This window comes from Electrona antarctica (assembly GCF_951216825.1).
Source record: "Electrona antarctica genome assembly, chromosome: 15".
Classification (NCBI taxonomy): Eukaryota; Metazoa; Chordata; class Actinopteri; order Myctophiformes; family Myctophidae; genus Electrona; species Electrona antarctica.
The window spans coordinates 32,240,126-32,268,111 of record NC_136796.1 but is presented as its reverse complement, the minus strand read 5'-3'; the positions used below and the strand labels follow the sequence as shown (position 1 = coordinate 32,268,111).

The following is a 27,986-nucleotide window of genomic DNA, read 5'->3' as shown; positions in this document are numbered from 1 at the left end:
CTACAAAGTAACTATATGGTAACTAAAACTTACCTCAAAATTTTACTTAAGTGCTTGTACTTTACACCACTGTCGTCTTGACAATGTATCTGCACTGCAGTGCCAAAGGGACCTGCTACGTGTTTGCCTCCAACAGGTCACTTCAGACTCATCTCACCCTCCATTTAGAGCCAGCACTTTAGAGAGAGACAGACAGACAGACAGACAGACAGACAGACAGACAGACAGACAGACAGACAGACAGACAGACAGACAGACAGACAGACAGACAGACAGACAGACAGACAGACAGACATGCAGGCAGGCAGGCAGGCAGGCAGGTGGGCGGGCGGGCAGGCGGGCAAGATAGTGGCGAGAGACAGAGGACGAGACAGGGAAAGCATGGATGAGAGAGAGTGAAAGGAAGGGCAGGGAAACGAGAAAGAACGCGAGAGAACGAGAAAAGAGAGGCAGAGCGTGCGAGGGAGAAACAAATGGAAGGAGACAAGGGAGGAAGGTATAACGCAACAGAGACAGAGCAGGAGACAACAATAGAGGGGGGAAGCGAGACAGACACGCACGCGCGCGCACGTGTGTGTGTGTGTGTGTGTGTGTGTGTGTGTGTGTGTGTGTGTGTGTGTGTGTGTGTGTGTGTGTGTGTGTGTGTGTGTGTGTGTGTGTGTGTGTGTGTGTGTGTGTGTGTGTGTGTGTGTGTGTGTGTACAATAGAATTACTTTACTGAAGTAATTCTAATTTCCAGGACTTTTACTTCTACTCCAATACATCTCAGAGGCAAATGTTATACTCAACTACAGTGATTTGAAAGCTTTAGTTACTAGTTACTTTGAGTATTGTTACAAAACATACATTAAACATTACTACAGCCCTATTATATTTTGGCCATTTGAAAATAGCCGATCTACAATGTGACGCATGTAGATTTGCTATTTTCAAACATTTTTTCTTTTCTTTTCTTTTCTTTTTTTTTTTTTACATTTTGTACATTTGAAAACAACAGGGGGGGGGGGGGAAGACATAGGTGATAGGGTATAGTAATGTGACAGGAAAGGGGGGGGGGGAGACATAGGTGATAGGGTATATGTGACAGGCAAGGGGGGGGGATGGGGGGGAAGACATAGGTGATAGGGTATATGTGACAGGAAAGGGGGGGGGGATGGGGGGGAAGACATAGGTGATAGGGTATATGTGACAGGAAAGGGGGGGGGGGATGGGGGGAAGACATAGGTGATAGGGTATATGTGACAGGCAAGGGGGGGGGGATGGGGGGGAAGACATAGGTGATAGGGTATATGTGACAGGAAAGGGGGGGGGGGGGATGGGGGGAAGACATAGGTGATAGGGTATATGTGACAGGAAAGGGGGGGGGGATGGGGGGGAAGACATAGGTGATAGGGTATATGTGACAGGAAAGGGGGGGGGGATGGGGGGGAAGACATAGGTGATAGGGTATATGTGACAGGAAAGGGGGGGGGGGATGGGGGGAAGACATAGGTGATAGGGTATATGTGACAGGAAAGGGGGGGGGGGATGGGGGGGAAGACATAGGTGATAGGGTATATGTGACAGGAAAGGGGGGGGGGGATGGGGGGGAAGACATAGGTGATAGGGTATATGTGACAGGAAAGGGGGGGGGGATGGGGGGAAGACATAGGTGATAGGGTATATGTGACAGGAAAGGGGGGGGGGGATGGGGGGGAAGACATAGGTGATAGGGTATATGTGACAGGAAAGGGGGGGGGGGGGATGGGGGGAAGACATAGGTGATAGGGTATATGTGACAGGAAAGGGGGGGGGGGATGGGGGGGAAGACATAGGTGATAGGGTATATGTGACAGGAAAGGGGGGGGGGATGGGGGGGAAGACATAGGTGATAGGGTATAGTAATGTGACAGGAAAGGGGGGGGGGGGGGGGGGATGGGGGGGAAGACATAGGTGCCTGGACCGCTCAGCGGCCAAGGCCCAGAGTGGTGTTTTTTTTTTATTGTTTTTTTTTAATGTTGGAGAGACAAAATAATGTTTTGTTCCAAAACATTATTTTGGAATAATGTTCCAAAACATTATTTTAGGAGAGGAAAGTCCATGTTGGAAGTAAAGAATGCAGACACTCTCAATCTCTCTATCACGTTCTTTCTCTTGCACGCACGCACGCACGCACGCACGCACGCACGCACGCACGCACGCACGCACGCACGCACGCACGCACGCAAATTCAATTAGTATCCTGTTTCCTCTTCAGACTTTTTAGGTGTTTCGATGAATCCTGAACAGAAGCACCTCATGACGACATGGTAACATTACAGGGAGAGAGAGAGAGAGAGAGAGAGAGAGAGAGAGAGAGAGAGAGAGAGACCAGTTCTGGCAGACAGACGGGGGTTCACAGATGAGGTTTGGTATATTAGGGAGGTGAGGGAGTGAAGGAGGCAGAACCTGACAGAGAGGAGAGGAGGCACATCTTGAACAGGTTTAACTTTTTATTCACTTCTCATGTTTTGGTCATTCGGGCAGCCAAATCCAAACGCATGCAGCGTCTCTACATTTCTCCTGTTCGTTCTGTCTGTCTGTCTGTCTGTCTGTCTGTCTGTCTGTCTGTCTGTCTGTCTGTCTGTCTGTCTGTCTGTCTGTCTGTCTGTCTGTCTGTCTGTCTGTCTGTCTGTCTGTCCGTCCGTCCGTCCGTCCGTCCGTCCGTCCGTCCGTCCGTCCGTCCGTCCGTCTCAAATGCTTGTTGCATATCGTGAACTGCTTGTAATATCTCAGCGCTTGCCTGGAGAGAGGAGGGAGAGAGAGAGAAGGATGGTGTATAAAAGTGCAGGAAACAAGTGATGACTGCAGCGAATGCTTTTTGGAGCTTTCACAGGGCTAAGGTAGACAAGCCGACAGATGGACTGACCTACAGTATAGCATGCAGCGTGTTGTTGAGCTGAGGAGGTGTGTGACCACTCACTCTCACTTAGGGAAGGTAAAAGAATCCACCAGAACTCTACAATAACGGGCCAACACGCAAACGGATACGCTGTTTTTGTGGCGATTTGGCCGAGAGAGGACAGCGATTCCCAGCAGGAGAAAAACATGTGTTTTTACGGTATTGCTGCTTCATCTCTGTCTCTCTCTCTCTCTCTCTCTCTCTCTCTCTATCTCTCTCTCTCTCTCTCCCCCCATTTTTCTATCTTCCAATCCCCCTATTTGCCTCTTTTATCCTCCTACGACTGTTCTCCCTCACCCCCTCCATCTCTCCCTCCCTCCATCCATCCATCTCTCAATCCCTTCCTCCATCTCTCCCTCCCTCCATCCTTCCATCTCTCCCTCCCTCCATCCGTCTATCTCTCAATCCCTCCCTCCCTCCATCTCTCCCTCCCACCATCCATCCATCTCTCAATCCCTTCCTCCATCTCTCCCTCCCTCCCTCCCTCCCTCCCTCCCTCCCTCCCTCCCTCCATCCTTCCATCTCTCCCTCCCTCCATCCGTCTATCTCTCAATCCCTCCCTCCCTCCATCTCTCCCTCCCACCATCCATCCATCTCTCAATCCCTCCCTCCATCTCTCCCTCCCTCCCTCCCTCCCTCCCTCCCTCCATCCTTCCCAGGTATAAGAACGTGGAGCGCCTGGCGGCCGAGGAGTACGAGAGGGATCACGTCCGCGTGCCGAAGACTCGCCCCGACCTCAGCCTGACCTTTGAACCCTCGGAGGCGTGGCCGTCGTCGTCGCGCAGCAGCACGCCGTCCTCCTTCGCCTCCCAGGAGGAGGGGGGCGACCCCGCCGACCTCGGGTCGGAGACCCCCGTGACCCCGTACACTCCCTCCGAGACCGGTGAGTACATGTCACACTGACCACACGGCCGGCCGTTCAGCTGAAGAACAGAGACGTTATAGAGTTATAGGGTATTCTCTTAGTTACGGGAATACAGTGCTAAACTTTAGTGCATGCTCACGGACAGACAGAGGCGATATGGATAAATCTAATGTGTGAATATCTGGTATATAGCTAGCTGGTTGTGGTACTAGTGACATACTTTTAGATCTTTCACTGTATTTAATATATTTACATTACACTGAATGGTTGACAGTTTAGTGCCTTGAGGGCTGAGGGGGATTAAAACCAGAAGTTTGTTTCAATTCCCACCGGCGCGCCCCGGCGCAATCACTCTTAACCTGAAATTGTTTCGGCTTGTAGCCTGCCATTTCAACTAATATGCAGGTGTGAGAGAGAGAAAGTGTGTTTGTGTGTGTGTGTGTGTGTGTGTGTGTGTGTGTGTGTGTGTGTGTGTGTGTGTGTGTGTGTGTGAGTGAGTGAGTGAGTGAGAGAGAGAGAGAGAGAGAGAGAGAGAGAGAGAGAGAGAGAGAGATTGAGAGAGAGTGGGGGAGTGAGAAAGGATATGGGTGAAAGGGTCAAACAGGGTTTTGAAAGACCTTTTTGAAAGCTTGATGCCAAACATCTTGCGTAAGAGAACACACAGCCTTGTTTTGCGTCTTAGTAAAGATGTGTATACGCACGCAGCGGCCATACTGTAGCTCAAGCGAGCTAGTGTATGAGGGCCTCCGAGCTACACGCGTGTTATTCTAACCTTGCATCATCACAGCCCTGGACTGTACCGTGTGCGTGTGTGTGTTTTGAGGTAAACAGGAACCTAATTCCTCATTTCCTGTTCATATCCTGGTGCAAGCGACAGCCCACCTTTGTGCGTCTGACACATTGTTTATGTTGGTGAATGGGGTCGTGTGTGTTTTTTGTTGGTGTGTGTGCGAGCGCGCGTCGATAGCAGGCTCAAACGTGCGGGCCAAACAGAGGCCTCTTTGAAAAGGCCAACGTCAGTCAGGTAACCGTGTCGAACAGTATTTCTATACAGTTCACTGCTAACAGTGTACTTGGAGGTGAATTATAGCGACTGTTGTACACCATGCACAGCTGTCCCTGGGGTAATTTTGTGTAATATTTTGTATAATCTATCTATAAATGCACCACGTCTCTGTACGTCTGTACGAGTGTATGTCTGCAATCCACGTAACTTGAGAACCGTTCGCCCCACCGACTTCAAATTCGACACACACGTTCCACGCGGGCTCTACAGCCGGGCACATTTGATAATAAGTTTACATCTCTTTAAGCACTGTTTGTAATCTTGGAGCTATTCTATTCAAAGTTCTACGAGACAGGCATGACCTGTCACCTATATGGTTTTAACTTCATGGTTCTCATGTCTTTGTTCGTTTTAAATGGGGTATGTATGTAGGACATTCTCCAACACTGTCTATAAGTATGCCTGGTTTTCAGGTGGGCGGTGATCCACCTGAACTGAAGCCGCACCCACAGCTGTTGTTGTATGATAAAGGGGGAGGGGTTACCGTTAGGGGAAGGGATGATATTGTTGTTATTGACATTTTGATTGGGCCTTTTGAATCAAAGGCTTTCAGCTTGCAGGAAGAAACCAAAAAATACACAGGGAAGACATACTATTTCAATATTCTAACCACACCTTGGGGGTCTATTAGAATAATGTTAACTCGATAGACAGACACATACGAAACAGAAACAAGTACAAAAATCACGGCACTCCATCTTTAAAGCATCTAAAAGTGTATGTGTTCAATTTGCTGTCCGACAGGGGAGGCCGACGACTCCAGCGCCAGCGTAGAAACGGAAGAGAAAGAGCCAACCGAAGCTGCCGCAGAAGAAGAACAAGAAGAAGAGCCGTACGATCAGAAAGACGCTGTAGAGGTAGAAGTAGAAGTAGAGAAGGACGGCGGCGATTCGACGACAGAGAATAAGGAAGAGGAGGAGGAGGAGGAGGAGGAGGAGAAGGCTTGTGGAGAGAAGGAAGCCGAGGAGGAGGAGGAGGAGGACAGCGGGATCCTGAGCGACAAGGAGCGGCAGAATGAGGAGGTGAACGAGAAGGACAACTGCTCCGCCTCCAGTATCTCCTCGGCCAGCAGCACCCTGGAGAGAGAGGAGCGGCCAGGCACCGAGGACAATGGTGAGAGAGTGATTGATTGATTGATTGACTGATTGAGCTTCTCCTTCACCCGTGCACATTCTCAGTGGTGGAAAAAGTACCGTATTGTGCCGAATATAAGCCGACTCTGATTATAAGACGACACCCATTTTTCAAGACTCATTTGTGGAAAAACAACATTGAATGTTAAATAGTCTAGTCCCTGATTATAATACGACCCATTTTTTTTAGGATATTTTCATTAGGAAAAATATGATACGTAGCTTGCGGAGTTAGTTCAGTCAGATATACTCGAGGGGTTCCATGCTGTGCTCAAGGGCGCATACATATATTCAAGGGGTTAATATGCTGCATTACTATGTGGGTGTATTCAGTGTGCAAGACCCACATGTCATTCACTGATGTGGCAGTCAGCTGACCAATTGGGCGGGGTATTTAAGCTCTCCTAGACTGCATGCTTCTTCCTGCCTTCCTTCTGCATATGGTTCCTGGTTGTTGTTATGAGCTGTTTGCCAAATATTATATGCACACTTGTATTCTCATTCTATAATAAATATTGGTTAAATCTATTTGTGAGTTACAATAGGGTACTCACAATTCTTATTTAAGTAAAAGTATCAATGCTGCAATGTAGACATACTGTACTCTGTTACAAGTAAAGGTCCGGAATAAAACTTTTACTTACAAAAATATTGGTGTCAAAATACAAAAGTAAAAGTACTCGTTATGCACAATGTCCCATATCACAAGTTTTCAAATGTATTTGTATTTGAAAATAGCAGATCTACAAGCTCACAGTGCGTTTTCAAATGGCAAAATGTATAGGGCAGAAGTGGTTAATGTATGTTTTGTAATAATAATCAAAATCTACAAAGTAACTAGTAAAAGTACAACATTTGCCTGAGATGTAGTGGAGTGAAAGTATTGGCAATTGAAAATAATCAAGTATAGTAAAAAATACCTCAAAATTGTATTTAAGTACAGTACTTAAGTAAGCGTAGATAATGGTTAAAACGCTTTCATGCACTTTCAACCTGGAATCCCTATTTTGGAAATAAAAAAAACCATGTTCAAAACAATTTCGCGGAAATGCCTTATCCACAAGCTCACAGCGCGTTTTGATCCGACGACACGCTGTGACCTTTTTTGCTATTCATCATACGAACACTATATAGTCTGTGTGTGTGTGCGTGCGGGGGGGGGGGGGGGGGGGCACAGCTTTTGTCAGATGTAAGAAGGGGGGAAGCAGTCTGTTTTCGAGGCTAAGAGCTGCCCTGTTTTGCTTGGCTGCTCCAAGGAAAACAGGCTGGGAACCACTGCTGCAGTGAAAACTACATTGTGTTACATTTAGTACAGAGCAGATCTTGTTGGGGCGTACTAGCTGACTGGATGTTGTGTCATCCACGTGATTACAAGGTCCCTGGCTGGTTCAATGCCGGCCCAGATGAGAAACTATTGTTTTAAACAAAGCCCCAAAAAATAACAATATTTTTTTGCGTGCGTTCTTTTCATTGGCAAAGAATTTAAGCAGCAATTTATCAGATGAAATTCTAGAAATAAATAATTATATAGTTTATTATCACTGGGGCCCACGTCGTTGCCTGAGGTTGGATGCGACAGAAAGCAATCACTTGCTTATCGCACACCCAAGGCCTTACCGTTGGACCGCCGGGATTAATTAATCTATCTACCGCGCATTGCCATGGTTTTATCGCGCGCAACCCTAATTTTGAAGAGACAAATAGCCGTAACCGGATGTTACAAACTTACAATGACAAAATGCTGTGTGTGGTGTCTTGACCGGTTGTTGTTCTCTCGGTCGGTGGTGAAAAAACCCGACCGTGAGTATCACAGCGCCTGCTGTCGGCCGTTGAAAAACCTTGTTTTCACCAGAAACGACATTCATTGTGCCGATTTGGAGATACAGGCCTTTGAAAGCAGTCCATAGAGTGCAAGTGGATGCGCGCGCATCTTCAAAATGGCCGCGGCCACTGTCCCACTTTGACTGTTATGATAACGAGCGGCATCTAACGATTCGATCTGATCAAAACATGGATTAAAGAATATAAACCCTGGAAAACGTAGGCTGCGGTTCTGGCGGGCTACACGACTAATTTAATCCTCATTCAATCAATTCTCTCTTTATTTTTCTGTTTTTGAGTTCTATTTATATTCTATTCAGATGTCCTTTTACGTTTTTTTTGCTCAGTATCACTTAATAATAATGCTTAATGTTTTGTGTGAAGTACTTTGATTTGCTTTATTGCTGAAACGTGCTATGCAAATAAACCTCTCCTTGCCTCTATTATAGGTCTTAAAGAGGCGGAAGTGAACGAGCAGTGCAGTAAGCTCCTCAACAGCAAGCTCTTCATGTTGGACATGCTCTACTCCCAGAGCACCAAGCCTAGCAATGAAGAGGAGGAGGAGGAGGAGAAGGAGAAAGAGAAAGGAGAGGGGGAGGAGGACGGAGGGGAGGAGGTGGCCGACCGACCTCCGGCCGACGACGCCCAACAGAGCGGTGGCGACGACAACAACAGAGCCGAGAACTCTGAGCGGCGCTTGAACATCCGGGCCTTCGCCGAGCGATTCGGAGACCTGATCAAGGACCTGGGCTCGCATCGGCAGGAATCCGACGACTCCGGCGGGCACGAGCCGCCCCCAGAGGCGGAGGAGAAGCCCCCGCCTCCACCACCTCCTCCGCCTCCGAAAAAGGAGTCGGACACCATCTGGGACCAGCTCCTGGCCAGTCCGCGGGAGCTCCGCATCGGCGACATCAACTTCACCGACCTGACGGAGGACGACGACAAGGACATCCTGGACACGGACACCTTCATGGGCAGCTGCGGAGACCTCCCGCCGCGGCCGCCACCCCTGCCCCCCCACCTGCCACCTCCCCCGCCCATGATGGGCGGCCCTCCGCCCGCCCCGCCCATGTTGGGCATGATGATGAGGCCCCCTCCCCCGCCCAGCTTCAACTGCCTCCCGGCCAGCGCGCCGCCACCCGAGCCGTCGCTCTACAGCAACAAGAAGAAGAAGACCATCAGACTTTTCTGGAGCGAGGTGAGTTATAGGCCTACTACAAATTCATAACTGTTTTCCCTTTCAGAGTTACGGACCTGTAACGGCCTATTCATACTCCAGTTTTCGGTGAAGAGGTGACATATCTCTCTGTTTTTACTAACCAGAACTAACCTCTATGAATAGGCCTTAACAGTCCATTTGGAACACCCCCATAGAACCCTGAGGGTGCCTGGACAGCACTTACTGCACTACTACACTACTGATTTATTGCATTATTGTCTCCACCAGGCCGAAGGCATGGGGAGAGAGTATGTTTTGCACTCCGTCCGTGTGTGTGTGTGTGTCCGTCCGTCCTTCCGTCCGTCTGTTACCAGCTAATCTCCGGCACCGTTAACCCGGTCGATGAAATTTACGTGAAATCTACGTGAAATCTTCCACACATTTTCTTACTAGGCTGAGGAATATATCACACCCTTTTCACATTGGCCTGTTATAGCGCCACCAACAGGTTGATTTTTGCAAAACACATTTTTGGAACAAAATGCCTCAAAAACATGTTTATATTAATCCTAAACATTTTGCCAAACATCTCACACAGTCCTATCCTCCTGGTGGAGACCTGTGCCCAGAAGGGCACTTTTTCTAGTTTACTATTGTTATAATATATTTTAATGTTTATATTATATATTTATTAACTAACTGTACTAGGACAGTCCATTCCCATGAGCCATACAATGTCACTTGTCTGAGCTATAACTTCATAATCTTCATAAATAATAATGTGAAGCTTTAACTCATCCAGTCCATCTTTGTACTTTGCGTTCAGGTGCGTCCATCAGACTGCCGAGAGTACCGAGACTACAGACGGAGCGGAGATTCACTCTGGTCTAAACTGGAGTCGGTTAAACTGGATACCTCCAAACTGGAAAACCTGTTTGAGTCCAAGTCTAAGGAGATGCCAGTCACTAAGGTAAACTAGTTTAGTTTAAATGAAACGATGCAGGAACAACTGGGATCATTGATTTTTGTTCTCTCCATTTCATATGAAAGTAGAATTGACTCACTTGCTGAGATTGACGAACAAGTTAAGTTCAATTAAGCGTTGGCTTAATTGAAGTTTGAAGAAAATGTTTGGACAAGGGTTTTCATACAACTCAAATTAATAATTGATCCCTGAATCCATTTGGTAAATGCTTTACCCAGTAAAGCAATAACGGTGAATTTGCTCCACCGATATTTGAATACACTACTTCACATTTGAGCTCTGATTTGGGGATACATTTTTACATTTCATGTTAGTTCCATTCATCCACAAGAATCCTACCATGTTCTTTCATCAGTTTGAAACTTTAAAACAGGAAAAACTGCTTTTAGAGCGAAAATAGTTCTCAAATGTAACAAAATATATTTTGTTCTCGCAAATCTCTAGCCAGAATTCATTGCATATGAATAAACCAAAGTTCAAGGTGAGAAAAAGCTCCCCTTTGTGTGTGTGCAGGAGGCAGGCATATTGCGGTTTAAGTGGCCGGTCATAATGAGGAAGGGGAAGACATTGTTGTGGCTCCATTGGAATTGCTTCCTACAATTAAGAAAATACATAGAATTTCACTCACCCAAACCACTTAAACCACTACATTTCCTATGGGCAAGTCAACTTTGTAGTCATCTTCCCAGCAATTAGTTATAGCTCAAGTTGTCTTGCTATCAATCACACACATGCGCACGCACGCACGCACGCACGCACGCACGCACGCACGCACGTGCACACTCACACACACACACACACACACACACACACACACACACACACACACACACACACACACACACACACACACACACACACACACACACACACACAGCCATGCATTGCTGTGGGCAGGGTAATAATGTGTATGGGATGTCACACATGACATTTACTGTAAGCCTGATTTATACTTATTTGCGTGGTGGTGTCGCACACCGAACATAGCATGTCTACAAGCTCACAGTGCATGGCAGCGAGACATGTCACGAGCTTGTAGATCAGCTGTTTTTACAGTAGCTTTCCATATCGTGTAGCAAACTGCAAGTACGGTTAATTCCACTTCTGTGGAGACTGAACGACATCCTCCAAAATGCACTTATTGTTATTATTTTATTCAATACTGTATCCTCTTCGGTGCTCCACACATTATCCACTGACCAACCGACTTTGGCTTGATTACAACCACCTGTTGTTTGCCAGCCCAAAAATGCCTATGGATTGCACCGCCATTATCTCGACACTTAAAACGTTTAAAAGGTTAAGTAAGGTTGTGTGTAGCGAGAGAGAGAGAGAAAGTGTTGGGGGTCTAACTCCCATAAGGCCTTTAATAGAAAAAGTATGCTGTGAAAAGACAGGGTGCTCAACACAGGCCCCCTCGCGCTTTGAACTCAAGCCCCCGCGTTCCAAAACCACAGCTCTTGTAAGAGGTGCACCAATTAAAACAGTCACTCTCTCCACCGGTGGAGCGAGAGCAGAGTGGTGGTGGTCCGACTCTGTGTTCTTTTTGGATGGAGATTGGTTGAGTTTGACTTATCAATGAACAAGCCTTGGGGTCCAAGTTTTGTAGGACCACCAGGGGATCTAAACACCAGTGGTGGAAAAAGTACACAGAACTTTTACTTAAGTAAAAAATATCAATACTGCAATGTAGAACTCCTCCGTTAAAAGTAAAAGTCCGGAATTCAAAATGTACATTGAGTAAAATGACAAAAGTATTGGCCTCACAATGTACTTAATTAAAGCGCCAAAAGTAGAAAGTATACTCACTATGCAGAATGTTAAATGTACTTAGTTACTTTCCACAAAAATACATTGGACTGTTTTATAAGCTGTTTCTCCCCCAAAACGGGCCGCAGGACTGTTCTGCTAGTGAAGGCCACAGTTTGGATCAAATCGTTGTGAAAGGCGTAACCGAAGGCAATGTTTGCATCTTCGGATTCGTTTTCTGTTCTACTCGCCTGCTGCTTCTGAAGGGTTTGATTTGATGGATATTTTGATAGAGATGTTTGTACTGTACTGTACTTATACAAGTCCTATCGTGCTATAGGAGTTTACGAATACAGTTGAGTGTCAAGCGGGTATTCTGTCTCATGTATAGTATCATCATTGCAGAATGTACTACTAACTCAATGAAACATTATACAAGTAGATTGTCGCCCATATTTTGTCCTGGTGCTGCTACTCGTTGCCTCATCATTGTTGGTACGCAGCCATTCTGTGAACTGTCACTGTTTTCCACATTTTTGTTGCTCGTGGATAAACCTCAGTGTCTCAGCCATGCATCTTACCAAACCATCGGCAGCACGTTTTGTCTATGTTTGAACATGGCGAGTTCCTTCACTCTGTGGTAAATGGTGCATTTATATAGTGCCTTTATCCAAGGCGCTTTACATAGATTGTGCATTAAATGCACCCATTCCCATTCACACACATTCATACACCGATGGCGGTGGAAACCATGCAAGGCACCAACCAGCACATCAGGAGAAATTAGGGGTTCAGCGTCTTGCTCAAGGACACTTCGACACTAACTCTGGGGGAGCCCGGGTTCGAATTGGCAACCTTGCGGTTTCCATCCAGCCACTGGTTTTATTACCTCTTTTATTACCTCACACAGGGCAAATATACACTGGGTATGTGGTTAAGTAAAATATACAAGCAGAGCCATTGTATAAGTCAATCACTCTATAGCACTTAATAATGGCAGCAGCTAAGCCTTAGCACCTGCTCCTCCTTCTCTGTATATGATGTGGCGAGGGAGTTACAACTTCCCTCCACTAATCCCATATAATGGTCACATCATGTAGCATGCTTATTTGCCGTTTTTGTTTTACACACGGTAACGGAGAACATAAAATACAGGAGCACCTTAAGTAGACACAAGTACACACAAGCACGTAACCTATACACAACCCACCGGCGATGCAAATTCTTCAGCTCCTGTCCTGACCTTGCCTTGTTTCCCAGAATTCCCACAGACCGTTAGAGACGGACGAAGTATTGACCGTGTGTGTGTGTGTGTGTGTGTGTGTGTGTGTGTGTGTGTGTGTGTGTGTGTGTGTGTGTGTGTGTGTGTGTGTGTGTGCGTGTGTGTGCCTGTGTGCGTGTGTGTTATAGAAAACAGCAGCGGATGGCAAGCGGACAGAGATAATAGTCTTGGACTCCAAGAGGAGTAACGCCATCAACATTGGTCTGACGGTCCTGCCTCCGCCTCGCACCATCAAGACGGCCATCCTCAACTTTGACGAGTACGCACTCAACAAGGAGGGCATAGAGGTAGGGCAACTGGCGGCCCGGGGGCCACATGCGGCCCCCACCTTCACTTAATGCGGCCGGCAGGTTAATATCAGAATAGTGATATATTATTGATTTCAGCTGTTACAATTCCAAACATGCAAACATGAGCCCCATTTCAATTACTTCAGTCTGACATTTGTTGCTGAATGACTAGTATTAGAATTGTATTGTCTTTTTTATGTCCAATGTATTTGCATTTAAGTTCAAAAAGAAAAGAAAATCATCAACCATTTCAATTCAAATATCAACAAGCTCAAAACACGTTGCAGCGCAGCACGTTTTGAGCTTGTAGATCTGCTATTTTTTATACGACAGTATATGCCACGAGTCAGGGCCCTATTGTAGTCAGTCCTTACCCCTTATCCCCAAACTTCTTTGCCTTTTTTTTTTTTTTTTTTTTTTTACTATTTTGAAAAACATTTTTGAATACTTAAAATAGCCCATTTACAAGAGGAAGGGAGGCACTGGAGCAACTCAGACAGTTTAAGCTCTTATTTTATTATCAGGGTGCACCCTGATAATAAAATAAGAGCTGTCTGAGCTGCTCACCAGGGCCTTCCTTCCTCCTGCAACCTGTCCTGCCTCTGAGATGCACCAGACTGGCTTAATAGGCTTGAGACGCGGTTGGAACTCCCTTCTGCAGCACATTTACAAGCTCACAACGCGTCCATGTAGATCGGCTAGTTGAACAATTTAAAAATATTTTTCAAAATAGAAAAAAAAGGCAAAGAGGTTTAGGGCTAGGGAAAATAGTGCCCATAGAGCTCAGAATGACATCTGAGATATATTTACACAGAGTTATCTTCTCCCACACCTCCTCCGGTATTTCTTCTCTTTAGAAAATCCTAACGATGATCCCCACCGAGGAGGAGAAGCAGAAGATCCAGGAGGCCCAGCTGGCCAACCCTGACATCCCTCTGGGCTCGGCAGAACAGTTCCTCCTCACCCTTTCCTCCATCAGCGAGCTGTCGGCCCGACTCCAACTCTGGGCCTTCAAACTGGACTATGAGGCCACTGAGAAGGTATGCGTGTGAGCGCGGTTCTTTGTGTGCGTGTGTGTGTGTGTGTGTGTGTGTGTGTGTGTGTGTGTGTGTGTGTGTGTGTGTGTGTGTGTGTGTGTGTGTGTGTGTGTGTGTGTGTGTGTGTGTGTGTGTGTGTGTGTGTGTGTGTGTGTGTGTGTGTGTGTGTGTGTGTGTGTGTGTGTGTGTGTGTGTGTGTATGCATCTTGGCAGATCAGATCCGAAAAATGTGCTTTTGCGAAGAAACTATGGACAAACAGACACAATTATTGGGTTGGTTGCATTCTTCGTTTGTACACGCATCAAAATGTGGATTGCTCTGACACAAGAACAGGCCACAACACATAATGCAAGAAAATGCACGAGTAAAAATGTGTACACACACCCCTCGGGTGGGTGCTGAGGAAAAGACAGGAAGCAGAGCTGGAGGCAGAGACTACTATAGTTCTCTCTGGGAGTAACAAGGATGGATAGTATCAGGAACGAGTACATCAGAGGGACAGCGCATGTCAGATGTTTTGGAGATAAACCCAAAGAGGCCAGACTGAGATGCTTTGGACACGTAAAGAGGAGGGATAGTGAGTATATCTGTAGAAGAATGTTGAGGTTGGAACTGCCAGGCAGGAGGCCTCCTAGAGGAAGACCAAAGAGAAGATGTATGGATGTAGTGAAAGAGGACATGAAGTTAGTTGGTGTGAGAGAAGAGGAAGCAGAGGACAGGGTGAGTGAGGGTGCGTGCGTGCCATGTCACATGACTGTCCGCGCGTATTAGCATCCCTGGCGTGCAGACAATGATGGTCAAAAACAGCAAAACCGCAAAACAACAGCATCATTACATCACAACAACACACATCGAAACATGCACGCTTGTTTAGAGGCACCTAGTCCCCCCCGTTGGCACGCGGACATTCTTCAGTCAAAACAAAAACCGAAGCGAGAGCAAGAGTTCAAAGTCAAAATAGCGGAGAGAGTGGAAAAAACATGCCGCTTCTCCCACGCTGTCCTGCAAATTTGTACGGTTTTCCACAGGATGCCATTTGCCTTTCATCTCACTCTAAAGAGGAAGGCACGACTCCTGACCACACTGATCCTCCTCACTGGACTCCACGGGATGGTTTAGTAGCAGGAGGCTTAATGGAGGGCATCATACCATGCAGATGCACTCGCTCTCTCTCGCGCGCACGCACACACGCACAGGCACACACACACACACACACACACACACACACACACACACACACACTGCACGACAACAAAAAGGTTCAGGTAATCAGAACCACATTTGACACCAATAAAGGCCGACGGAGATGGCAACCTTTGCACAACCTCTGGTGACCTTTAACGAGAGACTTAAACAAGGACAGATGATTAGCAGCGGGAGACACACGGACGGTGCACCTGCTGCTGCACGCTTTAAAGCAACTCGAGTCCTTAATGAAACACAGCCGGGCCGGAGTCTTAACTGACATACTGTAGTTAATGGTGTCTGTCTGTGTGTGTGTGTGTGTGTGTGTGTGTGCGTGTGCGTGTGCGTGTTGTGTGCGTGTGTGTGTGTGTGTGTGTGTGTGTGTGTGCGCGCGTGTGCGTGCTCTCCAGGAAGTGGCGGAGCCCCTGCAGGACCTGAAGGAAGGCATGGAGCAGCTCGAGAAGAACAAGACCCTGCGTTACATCCTGTCCACGCTGCTCGCCATCGGCAACTTCCTCAACGGAACCAACGTGAGTCTCGCCTCCCTCCCTCCCTCCCTCCCTCCCTCCCTCGTCTCGTCATTTCCCACTTCACTTCCTTTCATTAAAGGCTCATGTCACCGTAGGATTACAATTTTGCAGTTCAGGCATTTAGCAAAAAGCTCTCATCCAGGGTGACTTATACCAGTGCGAGAACAGAGTAAATGACATGAACCCCTAGCCGACCACAAACGACAGGGTACGGACGTGGTCACATAAGTACGGTGCAAAGAAGAAGAAAAAAACAGAGGACTAGGATACCAGGTAAAAAAAAAAATAACCTAACGTGAACAAGTAATCAACATACATCTGCATCGAAAAAAGAAAATAGGCCAGAGGAGGTACAGTAGAGTCTGAGCAGTTGTTTTCAGACTGCGGCAGAAAGAATGGGGAGTGGGCCGCCTGCAGTACCGACTGAGATTATGTTTACGGAGATTTTCTTTTTATTATATGCATAATATGTGACCATCTGATCTTGACACACATTAAGTCATTGTATATTTTTATTTTTTATAAAAAACAAACAAAAACAGTTTTCTCCTCTCCTGAACAGTTAGTCTTGCCACCATGACTGTCTCTGTATCAAAATGAGTCATATATATAGAGCACCCGAAGTCTGACGTCAATATCGGTAGAGGGTGCTAAGTTTACGGGTTGATGTACTTTTTATTTGCATTGTAATCCCCATAGTTTTTTTTTAGATCGGCTCATTAAGAACTGTGTTTGAAAAATAAACAAATCATCCAGGCCGTTTCACTCATATGGATATGAAGAATCAACTGACTACAAGAAAACACTAATGTTACTGCTGCTAAATTAGTTACATTTTCGCTAGAAACTGATTGTATCAAATTTGAGTGTCTCTTTATCGTAAACGATATAGCGACACGACAGTTTGTTTATTTTTGGACCACAATTATTTTACACAATGATTTTAAGGTGACCCAATGTTGTTGGTCTCTTTACTTCCGTGAACCAGGGGATGAGCGAGTGATGTCAGGACTTATAGGCTCTATAGGCTCATGTTCTGTGTGTGTGTGTGTGTGTGTGTGTGTGTGTGTGTGTGTGTGTGTGTGTGTGTGTGTGTGTGTGTGTGTGTGTGTGTGTGTGTGTGTGTGTGTGTGTGTGTGTGTGTGTGTGTGTGTGTGTGTGTGTGTGTGTGTGTGTGTGTGCGTGCGTGTGCGTGTGACGGTGCGTGCGTGACCCAGGCTAAGGGCTTTGAGCTGACCTATCTGGAGAAGGTGGCGGAGGTGAAGGACACCGTCCACAAGCAGTCCCTGCTGCACCACGCCTGCTCCGTGGTGGTGGAGAATTTCCCCCAGAGCACGGACCTCTACTCAGAGATAGGAGCCATCACACGCTCAGCCAAGGTCAGGACAACCCCCCCCCCCCATCTCACCCGAGCACGGCCAAATAGCACGGATTGCAATTCTGGAAACACTCTCACCAGTGGGTCTCAAAGTGTCATTGAGTGGGTTCCAAATGGCCCGTACGGCTGTGTAACTCTGAGAGTGTACAAATGGTTTTCTAGGAATTGAAATTGGAATTGTACGGAATTGCAATCCATGCTATTTAACCGTGTTTGGGGCGAGACCGGGTAGGGACGACAACGGGTCAATATTAACACTAATACATGATGGGGCAGCACTTAATCTGTTTTATTTCATCGCGGTCAGGGCTTAAACCTTGTATGTCTGAAAAATGGTTTTGGACCAAAAATGGTTTTCTGGAAATGAAACAAAAAAATAATAACCTGTGTTCCATGCACACACGCCATTTTGGAAAGAACTTGGGCCCCTACTTCCTTCACAGGTGTTACCACTGATACTAATGAAGGCTCTGTTCCATTCTGGTCAATCAGAGTCAGGGTGCTGCTATTGTGCGTGTTGGCTCACTGGAAACACTGCCACACCAGTGGGTCTCAAAGTGTCCTTGATGGAACAGAGCCTTAATTAGTATCATCTGTAACACCTGTGATAGGGAAGCAGCCCGGAAGTAGGAAGAGTTATTCTGTGTACAGTGTGCGTGCATAGAGCCCATTCAGTTATTTATTCACCATCTCTTGCTCAATACTTACAATGAGGTGACTTATGATGAAGTTCACCCGAGCTGGCTTGCTCATCACATGAAGCATCTTTTTCAGGTGGACTTTGACCAGCTACAGGAGACCCTGGGTCAGATGGAACGTCGCTGCAAAGCCTCCTGGGACCACCTGAAGATGATCGCCAAGCACGAGATGAAACCCGTTCTGAAACAGAAGATGTCCGACTTCCTCAAGGACTGCGCCGAGAGGATCATCATCCTGAAGATCGTCCACCGCAGGATCATCAACAGGTACTGTTGATGATCTAAACTAAACTAAGGCTTGACAAGCATGGATTATTATGATAAGGATTACATTTATCATTATAACTAGTTGGGCACTGGCTTACTTGGAACGATGCAAGCTGGAATTGCATCCCCACACCCAGTTATTGCCCCACCCAGTTATTATGCCCATATATGGAGTTCTTTGTCAGGCATTCCCATGTATCTATCAGTGATGTAAATATGTTTTCAATGTAATGAGTCCCGGGATGCAGGGATGGTCTTTTAGATGAGTCCCAGGGACATTTTATGAGTCCCACTTCAACGACGTTAGGAGTCATATTTTGCCATTTTAACTCCCATTTCATTTTATATGGTTATAATGTGGTTATATTCATGTAGAAAACAGAAGAAGAAATGATTATTATAATAACTAAAGCTAGCAAAATAAACTAGGATAAAAAAAACAGTACAGTAGTACAGTAGTGCATCCCGTGGATGCAGAGGTCGTTGTTTCATTGCGTCCCTTAACTATTAACTGCGTTTTGGAATGCAAAATGCACCCTATTTTAATCTCTGATCTATGCATTTATGCAGATGTCAGAACTCAGAATGATGTCAGAACAGGCCAGCTCCATATATGGAGATATAGGGATGATCAGGTCCAGAGCCCGGGCAGAGGCTTTTGTGCTGGTTCTGGGGGGGCACTGCACTCCCTGTGGGGGGGGGGGGGTGTGGAACGTGTGTCGAATTTGAAGTCGGTGGGTCGAGCGGTTACACACGTACACACAGAGACTTGGTGCATTAGATAGATACTGTATTTAATGACAATACCATTGCTACTACTGCTATTGTCACTGCTACAGTTACTGTATTAGACTGCAACATAATTCTTCTACTACTACTACTACTACTACTAATAATAATAATAATAATAATAATAATAATAATAATAATAATAATAATAATAATAATAAAATAAATAATAATAATAATAATATTTTATTATGAAGGATGTTTATCTGAAAAATGTGCTTGACAAAAACAAAATAAAAAGTATGGTGTTCAATACAATGAAAGTTAAAAAAGAAAAGAAAATGACACTCAACAAGCATACGTACATCTCAAAATTCTCAGAGAACAATTCTACGATTCTGTGCCTCATGTGATTGTTGTGGTCCGTGTCCTCCAGGTTCCACGCGTTTCTGCTATACCTGGGACATCCGTCCTACAGCGTCAGAGACACCAGCGTCCACCGCTTCAGCAAGATCCTGAGCGAGTTTGCGCTGGAGTACCGAACCACGCGCGACCGCGTGCTGCAGCAGAAGCAGAAGAGAGCCGACCACCGCGAGCGCAACAAGACCCGCGGCAAGATGATCATAGACGTCAACGCACCTGTGAGTGTCGCGGACACATGTCACGTGCACGGTGCACATGCAATGCTCACGCATATGCGCGTGCACACACACACACACACACACACACACACACACACACACACACACACACACACGCACGCACGCACGCACGCACGCACGCACGCACACACACACACGCTCACACACTCTCACACACTCTCACTCACTTACTCCTATATCTCTGCAGTCGGGAAGAAACCATCGAAGTCCAAAAAGTTCATTTTTCAGGAAATGAAGAAAACCTTATATTTTGAAAACAAAGCAATACTGCCTCATCAAAGTTGGTGTTGTGACTTTATATATTGTCAATTGCTTGCATTAGAGGGGGAGAGGGGCGGAGTTAGCTGCTTTAGCAGACAGTTTGAGGGTCCAATTGAGCGCTTTTTAATACTTTCCATTGGTTCAATATTTTTTTGGTGTGTTCAATAGCATTGATTTACGGGGAAAAAAAATCTAAAACCTCAGAAATGGAGTTAGGTGGTTTCGTCCCGACAGAAACGATATGTTTTCTTCGTTCAATTATTATTTAAGTCAATCCCGCTTTTTCGTCTCTCACTGTCGCCTATTTCTGTTCATTTTCTTTCCTTCGTGTCTTCTTTACTCTTGGGCTCTCTCTGTCCCCTTGTAGTCTGATGACGAAGAGGAGCGAGAGGTATAACCGTGCGCGCATGTCAGTTGTGTGTAAAGGTGTGCGTGCGTGCGTGCGTGCGTGCGTGCGTGCGTGTGCATGAAACCTCTAACCAGGAGCAGACCATTTTCTCTGACATGTTGCCTTTTCCCCACCTTTTTAACCAGACTCACAAAGTATTTGCTGTGTCACAATGAACTAATCCAAAAGCGTGTGTGCGTGCGTGCGTGCGTGCGTGCGTGCGTGCGTGCGTGCGTGCGTGCGTGCGTGCGTGCGTGCGTGCGTGCGTGCGTGCGTGCATGTGTGTGTGTGCCCTTTAACCTTGAGCACTGGCATATTTAAGTCAAAATACAAGCACTTCCAAATAAGTTGCCAAATTCTCGCCGTTCTTTGACTAACCGACATTCTCGTGGTCAATGCATGACATTGACCACATTGTGTGTGAACATGGCCAACGTATTTAAAGCTGCACTCTGTGCTACACTTTCCTGTTCTATGGTGGATGTCAACCAGTAGTGGTCATATCCTACACCAGTGGTTTTCAACCTTTTTCATATCAAGGCCCATTATTTTGATTGCTATATTATATTATATTATATTTGATGAGATTTAGACCCAAAACTAAAGAATTTTGCTGTGACCAAATTTTGGTTGGCAAATGTGGAAGTGCAAACGATCGCTCAATGTTAAAGCCCAGCTGCACAGGGTTTCCTCGTCATAAATCCACGGGTCTGCCTGCAGTTCACGTTCTAACCAGTAGGGCCGAGTGCTTCAACGTTGGAGAGCCTCCCTGGGGGCTTGAGATAGATAGACAGACAACATAGTATAGCATGTATGCACCATTTGTGTTAATATTACACTTAAAGGGCCATTTCACCCCTTTTGCAACCAGATCTTATTTTAATGATGTTTAGGACGCAAAAAACACTTGGGGTTTTTATGTGGGTAATATGTGATTTTAGATATTTTAGTCATGACCCCATGTTCATGAACAAAATGTGTCATGAAAATGTGGTCTCACTTCCTTCCTGGACTACAAGTCACCCCTCCACGACGCCTCCCCCCTCTCCACAAGGAGGGGCATTATGGGCATTATGGGCATTGTAGGAATTCAGAAATCCAGTCAAACCCTAGTAGTCAAACACACAGACCTCATTATTTTTCTGGCCATTGGGTGCGCATTTCAAATTGTGCTAGAAATACTATTAACTGCGGTTTCTTCCAGCGGTGAAATGTCCCTTTAAAGTAAAGCTTGAATTATTTCCCAGAGGAAGATCAGAGATAAATTCTTATTTGATCTGTGTCTTTATCAGAGCGGTGGTGGTCGGTATGGCTCGGGCAGCAACCACAGCGGCAGTAACAACAGCGCCCCCGGTGGCCACGGCGGGGAGGCGGAGCCGTCGCAGCCGGCGGGTCTGGGCCACGAGGAGGACGTCGCCGAGCACGAGACCCTGAAGGCCGTGCTGAGGAGCACCCTGAGCGGTGGCGGTGGCGACAGGGAGAGCACGCTGGGCTCGCCGGGGCTACGCACGCGCCTCAGGTCGCGTCCAGGGCGGGGAGGTGAGTGATTGAGGAGGACTTCACCACTTTAACCATTATTTTAAACCTTTAGCCGTTGAAAAATAGCAGATCTACAAGCTTGTAGCGCGGCACTCGGTGCGGCACTCCAGCTTATAGATCTGCTATTTTAGAAAAATTGTGAAAACACGTGCAAATCTTTGAATATGTGTTCTTTATCAACATTTTTTAACTCAAATCTTTGCTTCTTGGGGTGGAGGTCGGTGGCCAAATATATATAATTATATAATTGTAGGGCTCCTTCACATGGAAAAGTTTGAGAACCACTGACATAGATACGTTATTCAGAAAACTGCTTGAAAAATTATTTAGAAGACATTTATTTTCTTTTTAGCCTATTTAACCTATTTAACCTGTAAACAATGCTCACAATGCGTCGCGATGCGACACATTGTGAGCTTGTAGATCGGCTATTTTCAAAAGACTTTGTATACATTTGAAAACTTGAAATGAGACATTCCGCCTAAAAAGAGTACTTTCTACTTTTGGTACGTTAAGTACATTTTGTCCTAACCAATACTGTTGTACTTTTACTCGATTAAAATGATGTAATTCTGGACTCGTGTCCGCTCAGGTCGCAGCGCGCCAGCGATGGCGTCCATGCCGCCGGCGTCTGTGCCGCCGGCAGACGAAGCCCTGACGTGCGGCGATGATGACGCCGATGACATCATGGAGCGCATCGTGAGGTCCGCCACTCAGGGCCCGTCCACCAGGGCACAGCCACGCGAGAGGAGGAGGTCACGGGCCAACCGCAAGTCATGTACGTCCTCTGTCTTTCCTTCTTGCTGTCTGTCTGTCTGTCTGTCTGTCTGTCTGTCTGTCTGTCTGTCTGTCTGTCTGTCTGTCTGTCTGTCTGTCTGTCTGTCTGTCTGTCTGTCTGTCTGTCTGTCTGTCTGTCTGTCTGTCACGAAAGCAAGACACTCTTGCAATGTGTTGTCAGTGCAATGGCAAGATGATTTTCCGCTTGTAATAATAGTGACAAAATTAAATATTAAATCATGTGCATCAACATAGAGTTCTGTGTTGAAGTACAGTATGTAGGACAGACCACCTCTGGAAGTATTCCTTTATAGTTCCCAGCTAGGCAAACTATTCACATAGTTTATTAATGGGACCCAGGATTTGTCAAATCTCTTAATGGAGACGTTGAGCGCGCGGCAGATTGGTTCCAGCTTGATGTTCATCTTTGATTCATTGGTTGTGTGATGAAGGGGTTACATCCTTCCATTTAAGTAGAATAGCCTTTCTTTGTAGCTAATAAAGAGGAGGCAATGACCTTCTGTAGTGCAAGTGAGCAGCCTGGGAGAGGTTGTTCGGCTCCATCTGGAACTGAAAATCCAACCAAAAAAATGAAATCGTAGGCAAAGGCATAATATTACAGCCTTAAAAATTGGGATGGGATGACCAGAAAGGGTTCCAGACACGTGGAAGATGGATGCTGGGGCCTGATTCAACTAAAACATTGACTGAGAATAACATGGGGTCATCTTAGATGACTCCATGTCTCATAATTCATATAAGAATTGTGGTGCAAAAATAATCAAACTGTCTCTGCGATATTGTCAGGGAGGTGTCTCTGTATCGTTTGCAACAGTCAGTCACTCATATTTGATACAGTCTGTTTCTAGTGAAAATGTAACTAATTCGGCAGCAGTAAAATTAGCGTTTTCTCACAGTCAGTTGATTCTTCATATCCATATGAGTGAAACCGCGGGGATGATTTGTTTATTTTTCAAACACAGTTCTTGATCTAAGATCCCTGGGGATTTATAATACAAATAAAAGAATACACGAACCCGTGGAATAGCGCCCTCTAGCGATATTGACATCAGACTTTGGTGCTCTATTATAACATCACAGGTTTAGAAGTGTAAAACAGTATTGTTTTGTATTTTTACAAGCTACAAGCTCATAGCTACAAGCTCATAGCTATTTTCAAAAATAACAGACCTACAAGCTCATAGCTATGAGCTTGTAGGTCTGTTATTTTTGAAAAATCGAAGAACGACACATATAAACATAGCTTTTTCAGAAAACTGTCAGGATGTAGAAGACATTTTTAGAATCTGATCTCAGGTCAAAATGGGTTAGTATAGTATGTTAGTATAGCTTTTGGAGCAGATGAGTGTGCAGGTTCTTTTCTCTTTTTCTGATGGTACTTTTGAACCCAGCACCACTACCAAGTGATGTGCGTATTCTATTAGTTTTTGCATCGATTCAAGGATGCCTGACCTGAATGTCAATGTGTGGTAAATGGGACATGTTTCTAAGTATTCAAGCCTTCTAACTTCTGTTACAGTGAGACGGACTCTGAAGAGTGGACTGACGCCAGAGGAGGCTCTGGCTTTGGGACTATCTGACTCTGATCAACTGTGATATCAACCGCTGGCTCACGTCACCACGGAACCCCGGTCCTCAACCCTCATTTGATGTGTACTGTCGGTGAGACTGCCTTCCCCCACACCTTCAGAATGCCGCTCAGCCAATCGGAAGCCCCGTATAGAACGCGAGTGGGCAACAAATCGCGTGTTTGCTTGCTGTGTGCGACGCCGCCGCCGCTGCCGTTTCCATAGTATATTTTGGTTTTGGTTTTTCGCTACTGGGTGGAAACGCAGCAACGGAAATGGACATGTGGTGGTAGGGATGAAGAGAAGAAGACAGAGAAAGCCAATGTTAATGCGTCAGCATAATAGTCAAACTGTTACATCTGAGTACATCCTCACAGACTATTACAGGGCGATAACGTGGCGCAATTTATATTAAGAACGAGGTGATTTTTTTCACCGCAAATAAAGGCATCAACCTGTATGAATGAGGTAAAGTATATGCATAGGATTTAAAGGGTTTAAACAGTGGTTTTCAACTCCAGTCGCCAGGACTGCTGCTGTTGTTTTTTTATTATTGGAGACTCGTTTAGGCTTGGGACATCAGGTGATTGCATTTAACTACCTGGCACGATAGACAAATTAGCAATAGGCTGGTTTCCCCCAGACCACATTGGAGAACTTTCCTAAGGTTTTTCAGGGCAAAGGAAATAGCAATGCAATATTTGTTGAAAATATCAGAAACATTTAAAAGTGGTTAACTTCGATCACACTGCCTCAAAATGATGGGAAACATTTCTGTCATGGTCATTTAAATATATTTTGCATTTGATAACAAAGGGATGTATGCTTGTGGGCTTCTGTAGTGCCGACATTATTACTTTTCTTTTATTGAAGCTGTGAACTCTGGATGTATTCTGAATTCGGGTTTATTCACTTTGGGATTCTGCTGGGTGCATTGTTCCTTCTCGTCCATTTTCAGACAATCCCATTAGAAGCCTACAGGAATAATGACACTTTTCTGAGAAACCAGTTGATGTGCAAAACACAATTGCATGCTTCTGTCGCTGGCGCCACTATAGTGTGTAATATATGTGTTGTATAGTACAATTTTTAGGAATGTGAAAGGGTTGCTGCATTATGACATGTGCCTTTAATTTTAAAGGGGACAATAGCACACAGTATATTTTTGCCATGTCTTTATCGCTTTCTCTCTCCCACTGTCATTCTCAGAGAAATGTTATTATTCAATAATGTAGCTAGCTGATTTATAACAAATTAATATGAGTGCTGGATACATGTTTTACTTTTGCTTTTTTATTATCTTGGTCAAATGTTTTAGTGTTTGAATTGTCTAATTTATTGCAGAACTCAGATACTCACTTTGTTACTATAACAAACAATGTCTCGCACCTTATTGGTTCTGAAGGATAATAGTTGCTCATATCGACAAGAATGACTGAAGTAATGTGCACAAAAATGAATTCTACACTTTTATCTCAGAGGAACTGTTAATAAGTTGTAAAAACAAAACAAAAAACAGGCATGGAAAGAAGTGGAAATTGTAAAAAAGAAAAAAAATTATATATATACTTATATTGTTGGAAATGCAGAGAATTCTGTACAAAATGTGTAAATGCCCTCTCCAGCTGCGAAGTACTGTAGTGTGCATGATTAGTGTGTTCCACGTTTTGTATTATTTTTGTAATTTCTGTAGAATTGTGTATGAGAAGAAATAGTAAAAAAAAAAAGGAAAAAAAAGAATGCCTATTTTGTGAATTATAATTTAAAGGTTTAAAAGACAAACACGGCACAAGGACCGCATAGTCACGAATAACAGCGTATTTCGTCTCTGTCGAGTGAAAACCTCATATGTCCAAAACTTTTCAGGATTCAAATGAATGCAGATCTGCTACTTTTAATGCTCTCGTGTGATGCTGTAGTACAGTTGGGTGCCACCGATATTGTCCCTTATCATTTGACCCATTTAGGCCTGACCTCAAAATTTTAAAAAAAATCCTTCTAAATCCTCCAGTTTTCTGAAATAAATATTTTCACGATTTTTCAAAAATAGCAGACCTACAAGCTCGTAGCGCGCCACTCGGTGGCGCGCTATGAGCTTGTAGATCTGCTATTTTTCAATAGCTAAATTATAACATAATGTTTAAAACACCAAACTGTCCTTTTGCGCAGATCACGCAAACCTCAGCAAAAAGAAAAGGACAATATCGATGGCCTCCAACTGTAGATAAGAGGTTTCTGGCCGACAGCAACACTTTGCTCATCATGTAGCTGCTTAGTCCAGGTGAAGGGAGCCACACTGTTGGAGTTGGACGAGCCTCCGGGGTTTTGATTTGCTTCTGGCTCTGCGGTCATGCTTCATGTCATAATTAAGGAACTTGAACGCACATACATTGTGGAAAAGCTCTGGGTTATCTTGTACAACAGACTTTGTTTGCCGTTGTCTCCTCTCCACCTCAACAGGCTATACACACACACACATGCTCGGCTTCATTTGAGAATGTCCACTTCTTCATAGGTATTCTTTTGGTGAACTGAACACAAACACCACTAACTTGCGGGTGTATTCACATTCTGAAATTAAACAAATACAACAAAACCTGCGGAGTGAAAATGAGGTTGTGCACATCATCTGTCCTATATGTAGCCATCATGAGAGCGAGTGTGTGAGAATGAAAAGTGCAACTTTGACCCAGCTTATCAAGCTGTGAAAAGGTATTTAATACAAAATAAAATGTTTAGTGAATTGAATGTGTATTTTGAGGACATCATATAGACCTGAGGTTTTTTCCCCAACCACAGAAAAGTCTCAGGATTTTTGTATGTACCACTAAAGCACAAGCATCCCCTGATGTGTACTGTACTTACTCAATATTTCCAGCAGAGGGTACCAGAGTACTACTTTTGTTGTTATGATCATGCCTAGTAACCACACACCCCCACCCCTGCAGCTCCTCGCTGCTTTCACTTTCAACTCTTGAAGGGCTAAGTTCAATAAATGGATTGAATAATAACAATGAACAAAAACGCTGTTTGTATTCATCTTCACCATTATCACGTACAATGTATGGCTGCTCTTGCTCTACAACTGTACAACAACTTGAGGGGGAAAATATATTTCTCATCCAGTGATGGTAAAGACATTCAATGTAATGTATTCTTTACAATGACACCTGTATGTTTGAACACCTGGGTGTGGCAATAGTAATCTCAACCTTTGGATGACTGGGGGGGGGGGGTCATCAGTGTTGCCAAGTCTGCTTATTTTAAGCGACTTTAAGCGTTTTTCTGTAAAGTCACCCTAAAATACTGGTAGTGGTGGGTTGCGTTTGGGCTTGTTTCTAAAGTGTATAGTTCCTTATTTGGGCTTGCTTCCTAATGTTTACCAGTGGCTCTCAACATTTTCATATCTAGGAACCCCAAATTAATATGTAGCCTATTTATCCGCGGACCCTCCAAATGAAAATATTTGGTGCCAGGGAAGGACCTCTACTGTATACAATATTTGTGTAGTTAAACTGTTTAAAAGATATTACAAATAATGAAATATATATATTTTTTTTAACATCCTTTTGAAAATAGCAGATCTCACACATTGTGAGCTTGTAGATCGGCCGATGTATATAGGCCGATGTATATAGGCCTATAGATTTTGAGTGCTATATGTTATATTAACTT

The 27,986-nt window shown here is 45.1% G+C and overlaps 1 protein-coding gene across 2 annotated transcripts in view; it reads left to right on the top strand.

The window, feature by feature from the left end:
* The window catches only part of fhod3a (formin homology 2 domain containing 3a), a 96,193-nt gene extending 70,142 nt beyond the window's left edge, over positions 1-26,051 (top strand). Inside the window, exons 14-27 of one of the 2 annotated variants that reach the window (XM_079523173.1) lie at positions 3,580-3,803; positions 5,596-5,964; positions 8,255-9,003; positions 9,791-9,934; positions 13,109-13,267; positions 14,128-14,310; positions 15,904-16,023; positions 17,241-17,402; positions 18,176-18,366; positions 19,532-19,736; positions 20,386-20,409; positions 21,699-21,945; positions 22,538-22,723; positions 24,263-26,051. In XM_079523173.1, coding sequence (XP_079379299.1) covers positions 3,580-3,803; positions 5,596-5,964; positions 8,255-9,003; positions 9,791-9,934; positions 13,109-13,267; positions 14,128-14,310; positions 15,904-16,023; positions 17,241-17,402; positions 18,176-18,366; positions 19,532-19,736; positions 20,386-20,409; positions 21,699-21,945; positions 22,538-22,723; positions 24,263-24,339 — 3,040 coding nt within the window. In that variant the 3' untranslated portion in view covers positions 24,340-26,051. The remainder of the gene's footprint in view (positions 1-3,579; positions 3,804-5,595; positions 5,965-8,254; positions 9,004-9,790; positions 9,935-13,108; positions 13,268-14,127; positions 14,311-15,903; positions 16,024-17,240; positions 17,403-18,175; positions 18,367-19,531; positions 19,737-20,385; positions 20,410-21,698; positions 21,946-22,537; positions 22,724-24,262) is intronic. The other variant, XM_079523174.1, reaches the window with a different exon arrangement.
* The last annotated feature ends 1,935 nt before the right edge of the window (positions 26,052-27,986 follow it).